Source organism: Musca vetustissima, unplaced genomic scaffold, assembly GCF_032173495.1.
Source record: "Musca vetustissima isolate MV318-11 ecotype Yass unplaced genomic scaffold, APGP_CSIRO_Mvet_v1 utg83853, whole genome shotgun sequence".
Classification (NCBI taxonomy): domain Eukaryota; kingdom Metazoa; phylum Arthropoda; class Insecta; order Diptera; family Muscidae; genus Musca; species Musca vetustissima.
The window spans coordinates 1-14,366 of NW_026880873.1; the positions used below are offsets into that span (position 1 = coordinate 1).

Genomic DNA, 14,366 nt, shown 5'->3' on the forward strand with positions numbered 1-14,366 from the left:
GTCAACGTAAAGTGTGATCTCAGTCCTGCTACGAAAATTCCAAAAGAGGACAGTTTTTTGTCTTTATAATTTTTTTTAGAAAATAGAAGTTACTTTTTCAATCAGTGAAGATTATTTTATATGAATCATCCGCTACATCTTCTACAGAAGCATCTTTGTATGCACTCACCTTAAAATTTGACCCGGATTCTGTTGAATAGTACTTAAGAAATGATGGAACATTAAATCACCATGTGCCGGTAAAGCTTTCTCATAGGCTTCCTGATCTTCGGGAGTTGCTGCGGCCACACCACTACTACCACCTCCTGCACTACCGCCAGCACTACCAGGTGACAATGCCGATTCATCCTGCTTCTTATATTCCAAATAAAGTTCACGAATATGTTCGGCCGACAATGAACCACCATATAATTCATAATCCTGACCCGATGCATTAATTTCTAAATCTACCGCAATAAAATATGGTTTAATTGTGAGATCGGATAATTTAGCTAATGGTCCTAAGGCGGCCGGTGTAGGTGTATGCTTAAGTAAGGCTATTAAATCACGTTCAGGCTTTTGAGGTGTTTCGACTAGAACCACATCCGTCTCAGGTCCTTCAATTTCTGCACATATTGCTGCTGAAGCTGCAGCAGCAATGCCATTACCACCACCACCGCCAGCAGCGGCATCAGCACAATTGGCATTGGGATCTTCGGCAACGTTTTGTGCAGCCCGAACATCCATTTGATTGAAATTCATTATCAGTTCATTGTCCATGGAATTGCTTTCATCTTCGTCATCGTCCTCATTCGACGATGAGGGACGTTCATCACCATCACTGGACAATGGTAAATTGACATTTTTTCCACTGATCACATTGCCATTTTCCTCATTGGATTCATTACATTCGTCCGCCTCTGTATCCATTTTTTCTATGGTTTCGCCAACAATTGCCTGATCATCGACGGCACCCCAATCATCTGCTCCACTACACCAAGACAGCTTTCCGGTTGCTTGCTTGCTCGCCTCCTTTTTCTTTTTCTGCTTATTATTTTTGGGTGAAGCTACAGCCTTTATAATATCACTATGATCAGGTGTATCCAAATGTTGGGTCCTGACGCATAGCCAACTCTTGGAATTTTGCGAGCAAACAGGATTCAAACATGCAAATATATAAAGGGTACGATGAAATTGAGACATTTCTAGAGGTGCATACAGTTGTACTATCAATGGACGTGCTGTGCCACATAATGGACAGGCTGGAATTTTTATTTCACCATTTGGCCAATCCTAGAAAAATAAAAGGACAAAAAAGAAATATCAATTATTTGTTGTACAGTGAAATATGGTTAAATTGAAAGGAAACTGGAGTGTCATATTCGCAGATTCTTATCCTATGTTAATAAAATCAATAACAGCTATTTGCAAAACTCTGTTCCTTTGATGTACCCATCTAAACTTCGAGATACAAAATGTCACAAAACCCTCCACATCCATCAACTTATTAAATTTCCCCAATTTCCTCTTCAATATGATGGAATTCAAATCCTAGTCATCGCAACCCTTTTCCACTGTTCCCCGAAACACATTCATACACACACGCACCATCATACCACCACATAGCAAATAAACGAAAAAAAATACTATAGAACACCTACCGCACTACCACCAATTTTATTTATGGTACTATTCAATAACGAAGAATGCTTATCCGTAATCTCTTCGTCCTCATAGCCTAGATAGACTGTGCTTTTATTTTTGGCCATATTTTGGAATTTTAAGTTATAATTTATCGTCACTCGACAATTTCTTTAAATTTGCACTTGCGAATTTGTCTCCTTGTGTCAGTAGTATTGCTAGGGATACATAGGTTGATCTTCGACGAAAATAATCGATATTGTGCTATCGACTTTTCGACATTGAGAACCCTGGTTGTGTGACAGGTGTACATTACTTGATGTTACCATATTGTTACAGATCTAATCGGCTGTTTTTTTTTTAATCATTGGCCTATGTCCTATGATTGGCGAGCGAGATTGACCCCAACAAAAAATCTATTTCTAACGCTGGGGTGTTGGGTAACCTCGTACCCATCAGTGTTTCAATGTTGTAGTCAGATTAACGACTGCAACGTAAGCACCTCTTAATTGCGAAGTTCTTACCATGGCATGGAGCTATGCCACGGAGAACCTCGATACCACAAAAAAAAAACATTGAATATTCTGCAAAATATTAAAATTATTACATTTGTCGAACATCTTCAGAAAATATTCGTTAAAAATCCACGCCTATATTTGTCCAACTTCTTTAGAAAATATACTTTAAAAATTTACGGTTATAATTGTCGAACTTGGGAAGGCCAATATATACGGTAGCAGTGAATCGAACAAGCCAATGATCCTTCGCGAATATTGGAGTCCATGACATAACCAGTGGTCATGCCTAATACTGTTAAATAGTTTACAGATAGGGTTTCGACTGCATACGAGCGGAGCCTGGTTGATAATTGGACGGCTGAACTAGTTCAATTACCAAGTCCTTTCCATGGTAAGGTGGATATGCCGCGGTCGGCATTATGTTCTCCACTTACTCGAAAACGTGTGGATCCTTAAAATGTTAAAATAAATTCCCCAACAAACGAGGACATTAGCCGTTAGAATACGGAATACAGTAAATTCCGTCTTAGTAAGCAATATATCTCACCTGACTTATGCGACGATAAACCTATGGCGGACGTGGTATCCACGTTTACCCAAGTCTCACTGTCAGTAATGCCGTGATGGGCAAAAGGATGGTTAATATTGGGGAGACTGCATCTGCATAAAAGAGGCCTGTCCCAGACGGATTTATGTGGGTGCGGGATGACTGAGGACTGGAAGCATATACTGACGGAATGATGTTACTACGATCCCATTAGAGATTTAGCTAATATGGGTATATCGAATGGAGGGAGGGGCGGGGTGGGATTTTAGTAGAGCTCTTGAAGATCGGACCTTTAGTTATTTAAGTAGTTTTGCTCGTGAAGCATTTAGGAGAAGGGCAGCACTTAGTGCAGGTGGTCCTCGTGCATAGCCCCCTTGCTATGGGTGGTTCGCGGTCTTCCTGTTTCGCCCCTCACCAAGGGAGAGAATGTGCCTTCTGCATGCTCTCCGATTGGTACAGCACTTCGGTGCTGGGTCGCGCAATTCCACCTGTGACTCAGCCACTGTGGGGTAGGCCAATAGACAGGTACTCACATAAATTTCAGTCAAATTTTTCCAGTCGAATTTTTTAATATTATATTTATTTCAAATTGATTTGAATATATTTTAATATAATAGAAGAGGAAACATTGTAATCAGGCGGTAGCTATATAAATTATGTCATAACCATGTTTCATTTAAAAAAATCCCTCACACTGTCAATTTTTTGTTTATGTTTTCATACAATTTAATCGAATTTGAAAGTATTTTGACAGCACAAGTGAAATCATCTGGTTTTATCGGACATAACCATGGCACAATGAATAGGTAGCCCATTAAGAGCAGCTGATGTCTTGATTACCTGTCAAAGTGGGTAATTTCTATTTGAAATCGATGTGCAGTGTTGCCAACCATTTGAAATATTATATGGAAAAATTTGACAGATAATCGAGACAAAAACAAAGATTTTTGTTTTGATACATCACCTTATTATTGCATCATGGACATAACCATAAAGCCATATCAATCAGCTGATCGAACCAAACCTATGGAAATCAATATATTCGACTGCTACGTCACCATTTATGGTTATGACATAACTAATTCTACCTTAATAATTGTACCATGTTATCATGCACTAAAAATTTAGTCCCGCGAAATAAGAAAGTGTTCATATTTGGTCTGTTCCCTTACTACAAGAATCTACTCATGGCACAATGAATAGGTAGTCCATTTAGCGCAGCTGATGTCTTGATTAACTGTCAAAGTGGGTAATTTCTACTTGAATTCGATGTGCAGTGTTGCCAACCATTTGAAATATTATATGGAAAAATTTGACAGCTAATCGAGACAACAACAAAGGTTTTTGTTGGTATACATCACCTTATTATTGCATCATGAATCTACTAGATCTTACTGTTTTCTTCGATATCATAAAGGAAAATTCGTTATCGTAGTAAAAAGTTGTAGATTCTTGCAGTACGAGAACAGACCAATTGTTTCAGTTCTAACCCGATATGCAGGTGTTTTGATTCGGTTATTCACAAATAAGCACATCATAGTTCGATTAACCGATTAGTCGTAAGTCGATCTAGTTATCCCTTGATAGTTCTATGCGGGTGTGTTTGTGTCCGAAGAAAATGAAAAATTATTTTGCTCCGTTGTTTACTCATCAAAAAAGTTTTTAATTTTGTGTTGCGGATCTTAGTTTTGTGAAAATTCAGTAAATAAAAGGTACAGAAACCGATAAAGTATAAGAATATAATGAAATAAAAGTAAAATACGAGTTTTTGTTGGAATTTAAAGCTTTGCAAAGAAGTAACTGACACACCCAACCCCCCTTTCCTATCGGATTGTAAGTGGGTGCAAGTGAGGGTATAGTTTTAATGAAACATTAGGGTGGCATATTACACACGATGACATAGTTTTTAACACCAGACACAAATAATCAATATTTGATGCTATTTTAGATTCGGTGACCAAATTCAAAGTGAATGTGAAGAAGAGCAGGTTCGGAGACGAATGTAAACAACTTATGATAGAAGTGGGGTTTAGAATAAGCGTGCAACAACATGACGGAAAAAATTACTCTGGCTGATGCCTTATCCAATGTGGAGGTATTGGATGAACTCTCGCTGCCCGATGAACAGCCCTGCATTGAGGCCCAACCATGTTCGGTAATTTATAAGGCCAATTTTGATACTAACTTTGAGGATCGTAATGGTTTTGTTACCGGTATTGCCAAATACATTGAAGAGGCTACAACACATGCGAATTTGGTGAGTATGAAAGTACAAATTTCCATTAAAAGTATTTTAAAGACTGTGTATTTTTTTAGAACATTTTACTCGATGAAGGCCAAAAGCACTCGGTTATGCTGTACACCTGGCGTTGCTGTTCCCGAGCCATACCACAACCCAAGTCAAATGAACAGCCCAATCGTGTTGAGATTTATGAGAAGACCGTAGAGGTTTTGGCTCCCGAAGTCAATAAGCTTTTAAATTTTATGTATTTCCAACGGAAAGCCATTGAAGCGTTTTCGGGCGAAGTTAAGCGACTTTGCCATACCGAAAAACGCAAAGACTTTGTATCTGAAGCATATCTATTAACTTTGGGTCGTTTTATCAATATGTTTGCAGTCCTGGATGAATTGAAGAACATGAAGTCTAGTGTGAAAAACGATTACAGTACATATCGAAGAGCGGCTCAATTTCTAAAAGTTATGTCAGACTCTCACACTCTACAGGAGTCTCAGAATCTTTCCATGTTTTTGGCAACACAAAATAAGATACGTGACACAGTCAAAGATACGCTGGAGAAGATTGTTGGCTATGAGGATCTGCTGTCGGATGTGGTGAACATTTGTGTACACATGTTCGAGACAAAAATGTATTTGACACCCGAAGAGAAGCATATGTTGGTTAAGGTAATGGGCTTTGGTCTATTCCTGATGGATAGTGATGCGTGCAACATCAATAAATTGGATCAAAAGAAAAAGATCCGCCTGGATCGCATAGATCGTATCTTTAAGAATTTGGAAGTGGTACCATTGTTTGGCGATATGCAAATTGCCCCCTTCAATTATATAAAGAGAAGTAAACACTACGATCCCAGTAAATGGCCTTTGTCTAGTTCGAATGCTGCCAGTCCCCAGGCAGATCTTATGGTACATCTGCCACAGATACGTGAAGATCATGTAAAATATATATCGGAATTGGCTCGTTACACAAATGAGGTTACAACAACTGTTAAGGAAAATCCTTCAGATGCTGAAAATCGTGCAACAGCAGATTTGGCATTAAGAGGTTTACAGCTACTGTCGGAGTGGACAAGTGTTGTAACGGAATTGTATTCTTGGAAGCTATTGCATCCAACGGATCATCATCAGAATAAAGAGTGTCCCGTCGAGGCAGAAGAATATGAGCGAGCTACGCGTTACAATTATACATCGGAAGAGAAATTTGCTTTAATCGAAGTTATTGCCATGATTAAGGGTTTGCAGGTGGGTTAAGACTTCCATTGGAAATTATACGCTTTTTATTAATGTATCTTTTATTTCCTCAGGTCCTCATGGCCCGTATTGAAACGGTTTTGTGTGAAGCCATACGGCGTAATATTTATTCAGAGCTACAAGATTTTGTCCAACTAACTTTGCGTGAACCCTTGCGCAAGGCCGTCAAGAATAAAAAAGATCTTATACGCAGTATAATAATGTCGGTGCGTGAAACAGCTGCCGATTGGCAAAAGGGTTACGAACCAACAGATGATCCAGCTATAAAGGGTAAAAAAGATCCAGATGGTGGTTTTCGTATACATGTACCACGCCTCAATGTTGGCCCCTCTTCAACTCAGTTGTATATGGTTCGTACCATGTTGGAGTCTTTGATTGCCGATAAATCGGGAGGCAAACGCACTTTACGTAAAGATATCGATGGCAATTGCCTCATGCAAATTGATGCATTCCATAAGACATCATTCTATTGGAGTTATTTGCTAAACTTTAGCGATACTCTACAAAAATGTTGTGATCTATCACAATTGTGGTATCGTGAGTTCTATTTGGAAATGACAATGGGACGTAAGGTCAACAAATGTACGGTGCGTCATCAACACAACGAGGAATGTAAGGATTTGATAACAATGGAAAAACGTATACAATTCCCCATTGAAATGTCCATGCCATGGATATTGACCGATCATATTTTACAAACCAAGGAACCGTCTATGATGGAGTGAGTTAAAAATACAAAATTCGATTTTTCTAATATTAATAAATTTTATTTGGATTATAGGTTTGTTCTATATCCCCTGGATTTGTATAATGACTCGGCTCATTATGCTTTGACTGTCTTCCGCAAACAATTTTTATATGATGAAGTTGAGGCCGAGGTTAATTTGTGTTTCGATCAATTTGTCTATAAGCTAAGTGAACAAATCTTTGCCCATTACAAACAATTGGCGGGAAGGTAAGCTAATGAATTTTAATATTTTTAGAAAATATAATTTTTTATTGCCTTTTCAGCATTTTCTTGGACAAACGTTTCCGTTTGGAATGTGAAGTTTTGGGCTTTAACTTCCAGTCATATCCTCGCAATAATCGTTATGAGACATTACTCAAACAGAGACATGTACAATTGTTGGGTAAGTTTTTTTTGAAAATGTATATCCTCCGTGCTCTATGATAGAGGAGGTATATGAATACAGAACCTTGAACCTGTGTTTTCTGCTGCTATAAATGTGGAATGAACTGTGATGACATTATCTATATTGCATTTTCTACTACATGCAATAACAGTATTGAAAGTGTATTTTAAAGGGCAGAAAAATTTCGTACTCCTCTTTTTGTTTATAGCAATTTACAACCCAATTAATTTATTTTATATATTTTTTTATAGGACGCTCCATTGATTTGAACAAGCTAATAACACAACGTATTAATGCTAATATGCACAAGAGTATTGAATTGGCAATAAGTCGCTTTGAAGGCAATGATATTACCGGCATAGTGGTAAGTAATGACCATTAAAATTGAAATACAAAAAACTAACCCATTGATTACTTTATTAGGAACTTGAAGGTCTATTGGAATGCAATCGCATCTGTCACAAATTGCTAAGTAAATATTTGGCCCTGGACAATTTCGAGGCTATGGTTAAGGAGGCCAATCACAATGTATTGGCACCATATGGTCGCATAACGCTTCATGTGTTTGTTGAATTGAATTATGATTTCTTGGTTAATTATTGTTATAATGCAGCAACAAATAGGTATGTTATTTTTTTAATAAAATGTAAAATATGAAACAATTATGATAAAATGTAAAATTTATGTTTTCCCTCCAGATTTGTACGCAGCAAAGTAAATCTGGCATCAGCCCAGCCAATGCAACGTGAAAAGCCCCCTCAAATGTCCCACTACTATTTGTGGGGTTCAAAACAATTGAATGCTGCCTATTCCACACAATATGGTCAATATACTGGCTTCGTTGGCGCACCTCACTTCCATGCAATGTGTCGTCTATTAGGCTATCAAGGCATTGCTGTTGTTATGGATATTATCCTAAAGGATATTGTAAAACCATTGATACAGGGATCACTTTTGCAGTTTACCAAAACCCTGATGAGTGCTATGCCAAAATCATGTAAATTACCCCGCTGTGAATATGGTTCACCGGGTGTTTTAAGTTATTATCAAGCCCATTTGACCGATATTGTTCAGTATCCGGATACAAAAACCGAATTGTTTCAATCATTCCGTGAATTTGGTAATTGTATTATATTCTGTTTACTAATTGAACAGGCTTTGTCACAGGAAGAGGTGTGTGATTTATTGCATGCTGCATTGTTTCAAAATATCTTCCCCAGACCATTCTGCAAAGGTGAGAAGAAAATTTATATATTTTGTAATGAAAACAAAGTGCTAATTTGTTATTGTTTTGCTGTTGCAGAAAATGAAAAACCCGAAGCCAAACAAAAGCGTTTGGAAGCCCAATTTGCAAATCTACAAATTGTCTCGAATGTGGAAAAATTAGGCACAGCAAAGGTGAGTATATTTTGTTCTTTAAAAATTAAAAATTAATTAAGTCTCATCTGCCTCACAAACTCAACCCTCTTTCAATAAGAATTGTATGGGAATTGAGCTGATTACAAATCACCCCCTTTAACCCACATCATTCCCAAAATTTTTACAATATCGAATATTTTTCTTTTCGATACTGAAAATATGAATACTCTCGTTATTGTTAGCTCTCCTATTAATTTACCATTAATTTATCTATTTCCAGCAAGCAATGATTGCCCGTGAAGGAGATCTTCTCACCCGAGAACGTCTCTGCTGTGGCCTTAGTATTTTTGAAGTGATTTTGAATCGTATTAAAAGTTATTTAGATGATCCGGTTTGGACTGGTCCAGCACCGGCTAATGGTATTATACACGTTGATGAATGTTCCGAATTTCATCGTCTGTGGTCGGCGCTACAATTTGTCTATTGTATTCCCGTACGTGGTACTGAATACACAATTGAGGAATTGTTTGGAGAAGGCCTGAACTGGGCTGGTTGTGCAATGATTGTACTATTGGGACAGCAACGTCGTTTTGAGGCCTTAGATTTTTGCTATCACATTTTGAGAGTGCAGCGTGTTGATGGCAAGGACGAGGATGTTAAGGGAATTGTAAGTCCAAGAATTTTAAACAAAATTAAAATCCATTTCATAATATTTCCATTTTTTCACTATAGAAACTCAAGCGCATGGTGGATCGTATACGCAGATTCCAAGTATTAAATTCACAAATATTTGCTATATTAAATAAATACCTAAAAGGTAGTGATGTGGAGGGCTCAAATGTTGAACATGTGCGTTGTTTCCCACCACCACAACATCCTTCGGTAATATCTTCACATTATCAAGATCCCAATAAATTGCGACAAAGTATGAATAATTAAATTCATACTTGCAAACACACAGAAACACATCAAATTTATTTAAAAGGAAGACACATAAATGTGTACAACGATTTCAAAACAATATATTTATAAACAAAACACATATATTTAATAGTTAAAACAATTAAACAATAAGCAAACAAACAAAAACAATTATTCTTCTTAGCCAGTATATTATTAGATATTATATTCAAATTTTTATTTGTTTTTCTGTTTATTTTTTTTTTTTAGTAACCAAAATTACAAACATAAGTATAAAAGAAAAAACAACCAAATTTTTAAAACATTGTCATTGGCATTTTATTAAAAAATATACAAAACATTTTTTACAATCACCAACCAACCACCAAGACCACAAACACAAGACCTGTATGAAGAGGCCAAAGATCATATTTCGTTTATTATGCTTTCCACCGACAATGCAAATTTTATTGGCTTGTAATTTGAGTCAACCAATCAATGAATACCTTGCCTTTTCTTTGTCTATTTTTACGTTTTTCTTAACAAGTATTACATTCACTCCATAATTGAAAAAAAACGAATGCATTTTTACTAAGCACACGTACACATATTTACACACAATAAATACATGGAATTGCATTTCAGTTTTAGAAGTTTTTTCTTCTTCTTTTTTATTTACATTCTCAAGAGGTATTTGGATAACGCTATATGTATACATAAATATATATTACAAATATAATTTATATATATTCAACATACAATATATTGCAAATAATACATACTACATATTGTAATGATATAAATGTTACAACACAGCAAATGGAATCAAATTTTTTCAATAAAACATAAAAATTAAACATTTTGATAATCGTAGCCGAAAACACATATTTCATAGTATCGTTTTTTTTTCTTGGATTTAAATTTATACTTACATGTGGAAAATAGCTGCCTGAAAAGAAAATGGAGTGAAATTAAACAAATCGACAGGAGACAGCTCCGAATCAAGGGTGGGGCAATCGCTTATATTTTATGTGTAAATAAAAAGATTTAATTAATATAAATAAAAAATGACATTGAGATCAGAAGAAACTATGTGAAAGGAGATCAATAAGGAAAGGTTGTATCAAAATAAACTAGATGAGCAAATGAACCGGACAATAACCCAACTATGGCAGAATGAAGAATTCAATACAATATTACTTTTTTCAGTACCATTTTACTCGAAAAGGTACCCTCGCACGGGCAAACCCATTGCAGATAAAGTGATTGATGTGATTATTATATTTCTCTTGACAAAATTATCGGATTTACTACTTTTACTATTCAGTTATGATGGAAAAATAACCATTTGTATTAAAATTACCAACACCAACACAAAACCAGTAACGAATGCAGTAAAGTCGGACGGGGCCGACTATATGATATCCTTCACCACTTTGGGTATATTCAACAGATGAATCTTAACAGACGTTGCATTTTTGAAGGACCAGTAAAATGAAATTGGACCCATAAACATGTTTTTCTGCAACTTATACTAAATTTTTCATTTGGTAAGATATAGAGTTGATTCTTTTTAATGGGACAACATTATGTAAATCAATTTAAAGCATATATCAATCGGATACCCGTTGATTATTTGGATACATATCTGATAAACATGAGGACTTTGGTGCGCCATTTACTTCAAATCAGACGAAAATATGTATAAAAGCTATATCGAAATCCAAGCCGATCAGTTTAGTTAAAATCGGGAGAAAATATGTATGGAAGCTCTATCGAAATTTGAACCGATTAAATAAAACTTTCCACATGCTAGGTTCTATAAACTATAACTATATGTTTGGGTCTTTGGTGCACATTTTACTTAAAATCTGACGAAACTATATATAGGTACTATATATAACTTATAGGTTATACTAAGTTCATTACGAAAGATATATGTGGACGAAAATATATATGGGAGCCAGCAACGTACACAGGGGGTGCTCATTTTAGTACAAAATGAAAAAATTCGCTATTGCAAACAAAAATTTACTGTGAAAAAAATTCATTTCGGGAAAATTCATTACTGAAATTTTTTTAATTCAATGGGTAAAGCGTTGCACGAAATTTGGCACAGCGTAATGAATTAGGTATAGAATGATGTGTGTTAGGTCTCCTGGAAATCGGTTCAGATTTAGATATAGCTTCTATATCTGACCAAATGAATTTTAGTATCGGTTCCAGAATGAAAGGTTTATGGATCCAGTTACATTTTACTGGTCCTTTAAAAATGCGACGTCTGTTAGGATTCATCTGTTGAAGATACCCAATGTGGTGAAGGGTATCATATATTCGGCCCCGCCCGACTTTACTACTTTCCTTAATGGTTTCTTATATGTGCAAAGTGTTGAGTCAAATAAGTAATTTTTTTTTTCATTTTAATGAGTCCCAGAATAGAGAACGAGTTAATAACACTAATTGGAGAATACATCCAGAAGTCTATTGCCGAAGAAGTGAAAAGAGCTGTATTCTTTTCGTTTTAGCAGTTGAATCTATATATGTATACGATATTTGACAAGGTATCTAAAAATCATAGAATCATTTCTTCGGTACGTGGAAATAGAAGGATAACCAGCAAAAGAATTTTCGAACGTCATAATAAACACACCAATCAGTTTGGGTTTGGATCCCCAATATTTTTGAAAGATCAAGGATATGACAGATCATTACTTACTAAGCCGGCTTATAACAGAACTATTGTTCCATAAGCCGAACATAAAAAAATATTCCTGGGCTCGTCGGTTTGTGCACATTTCATCAAATTTGAAGTGACCATTTTCCGAGATAAAGATCTTTTCATCGGATTCGTGGCCTTCGCCTTCTGCGTGAACCATTACTTGGCTCGCTTTTATATGCATGAATGCCTTCCGTCTATCACAACATGATGGAGTTGATTTCTCGTTATTAGATCGGGAGAAATCCAGGTGGCCTTGTGTATATCGATATGATTGAATCAGGTGCTGCTAACTACCCGACGGTGGGGCCAAAAATATTTTCCCCTTCCGATTTTTGCATTAAAATCTCCTAATGTCATGGCCAGGGCAGCGATTATATGCTGTTTCTAGGCGTTCGTAAAATATGTCTTTGGTCTGCTCATCTTTGTCTTTGGTCGGTGTATGGGCGCAAATGAGACTCATGTAGAAGAACTTCGCTTTTATACGGATTATAGCAATTGGCTTATCTTCTGCAGTGTAAACTATAAATCAACTGCGCCTGTTTTGTACAACAAGTGCAGATTCACAGATTGTGGTCCTTTATACGTTTGCGAGGGAAAAAATAAAAATTTGACGGTTGGCAATGTTAATCATTTAATTTGTTCCAAGTAGATTTGTTTACATCAATTTGTGAATATGATATCTCTCAAATGGCCGCCTCTGGCGTTGATGACGTATTGTGCCCTTTTTGCTGCATTTTCCATCGTTTTTGCCAACATTTCGGCCGGAATAGCGGCTATTTCTTCACGAATGTTGTCCGTGAGCTCTTCTACGGTCCTTGGCTTGTTAACGTAAACTTTTGACTTCAAATATCCCCACAATAAGAAGTCAGGCGGCGTCAAATCGGGCGAACGCGGTGGCCAGTCCAAATCACCATTTTTCGACATCAAACGGCCCGGAAACAAATTCTTCAGAAAATCGATTGTTATGCGACTTGTGTGCGGTGGAGCGCCGTCTTGTTGAAACCAGAACGGCCTCATACGCTTTTGACGAATAATTGGCATCACAAAATTAGTCATCATGTCGCGATAACGCTCCTGATTGATGGTAACAGCATGGCCATTTGCATTTTGGAAGAAAAACGGCCCAATGACCGTTTTCACACTAACGCCGCACCAAACTGTGACTTTTTCGTCATGAAGAGGCACTTCTTGAATCTCCTGAGGATTTTCAGTGGCGTAAAAACGGCAATTTTGCTTATTTACGGTCCCATTCAATGTGAAATGGGCTTCATCGGACATGATAATTTTGTTCCAAAATTGCTCGTCATCTTCGGCCATTTCGATGACTCTTTGGGCCCATTCCAATCGACGAGGCTTGTCCGCAGGCAACATTATTTGCGTGAATTGAATTTTGTACGGGAACAAATGCAAATCAATGCGCATAATACATTGTAAAGTGGACCGAGCCATACCCAACTGCTGAGAAGGGCGTTTTTGGGATGTTCTTGGACCTCTCAGCACTGGCTCGTACGGCAGCGATATTCTCGGACGATCGCCCTGGTCGACTTTTATATGGCCTCTTCGGATTAGAAAGAGCCTTACCAGTCGAAAATTTTTCGTATAAACGCTTAATGGTGTTCTTAGAAGGCGCACTTCTCACATTTTTTAATGTTTTAAAAGCACGTTGAGTTTTCACAATTGACTTCTTCTGTTGAATGAAAATTTCAATAATTTCAGAGCGCTCGCGTGGCGTGTATTGGTTCATGGTAAAAATCTGCTTGGACTGACGCTTCAAACGCGGTATGTCATTAAGCGATGTGACATCTCTGTCAAAAGTTATGGCGTTGCCAGATGGGTCCGTCGAATATGGGCAACCCTGTATATAGTTTCGTCCGATTTGTTATGAATGATACACCAAACTCTCAATATTTGTCCGATTGGGACAAAATTTTGCACAGCGTACTTAATTAGGTCCAGACTGATGTCTGCGAAGTTTTGTTAAAATCTGTTCAGATGTAGATATAGCTCCCACATATAGTTTCGTCCAATTTTATGTGAATGATGCACTAACTCCCAATATTTATCCGATTGAGAAAATTTGG

At 36.9% G+C, this 14,366-nt stretch overlaps 2 protein-coding genes across 2 annotated transcripts; one reads left to right on the top strand and one right to left on the bottom strand.

Moving 5' to 3' along the window:
* Positions 1-165: 165 nt before the first annotated feature.
* Positions 166-1,756, bottom strand: LOC133326788 (uncharacterized). Its single transcript, XM_061535396.1, has 2 exons — positions 1,641-1,756; positions 166-1,272 (listed from the first exon to the last, which is right to left on the bottom strand). Exons 1-2 carry the CDS (start codon positions 1,746-1,748, stop codon positions 166-168), a joined length of 1,215 nt encoding a protein of 404 aa, XP_061391380.1. The 5' UTR covers positions 1,749-1,756.
* A 2,962-nt stretch (positions 1,757-4,718) lies between these two features.
* LOC133326787 (cytoplasmic FMR1-interacting protein) lies at positions 4,719-9,615 on the top strand. The gene is made up of 11 exons (XM_061535395.1): positions 4,719-4,942; positions 5,002-6,165; positions 6,228-6,895; positions 6,956-7,129; positions 7,186-7,304; positions 7,559-7,671; positions 7,731-7,930; positions 8,006-8,541; positions 8,611-8,705; positions 8,947-9,333; positions 9,399-9,615. The coding sequence occupies exons 1-11, from the start codon at positions 4,736-4,738 to the stop codon at positions 9,603-9,605; spliced, it is 3,870 nt and encodes a 1,289-aa protein (XP_061391379.1). The 5' UTR covers positions 4,719-4,735; the 3' UTR covers positions 9,606-9,615.
* Positions 9,616-14,366: the final 4,751 nt, after the last annotated feature.

Excerpts from the sequence above, each read along its gene's own strand:
- LOC133326787 (XM_061535395.1), top strand. The coding sequence starts at position 4,736 with ATGACGGAAAAAATTACTCTGGCTGATGCCTTATCCAATGTGGAGGTA. Across the intron at positions 7,672-7,730 it reads ATGATATTACCGGCATAGTG|GAACTTGAAGGTCTATTGGA; the intron begins GTAAGTAATGAC and ends TTACTTTATTAG. Across the intron at positions 8,542-8,610 it reads CCCCAGACCATTCTGCAAAG|AAAATGAAAAACCCGAAGCC; the intron begins GTGAGAAGAAAA and ends TTGCTGTTGCAG.
- LOC133326788 (XM_061535396.1), bottom strand. The coding sequence starts at position 1,748 with ATGGCCAAAAATAAAAGCACAGTCTATCTAGGCTATGAGGACGAAGAG. Across the intron at positions 1,273-1,640 it reads ATAAAATTGGTGGTAGTGCG|GATTGGCCAAATGGTGAAAT; the intron begins GTAGGTGTTCTA and ends TTATTTTTCTAG.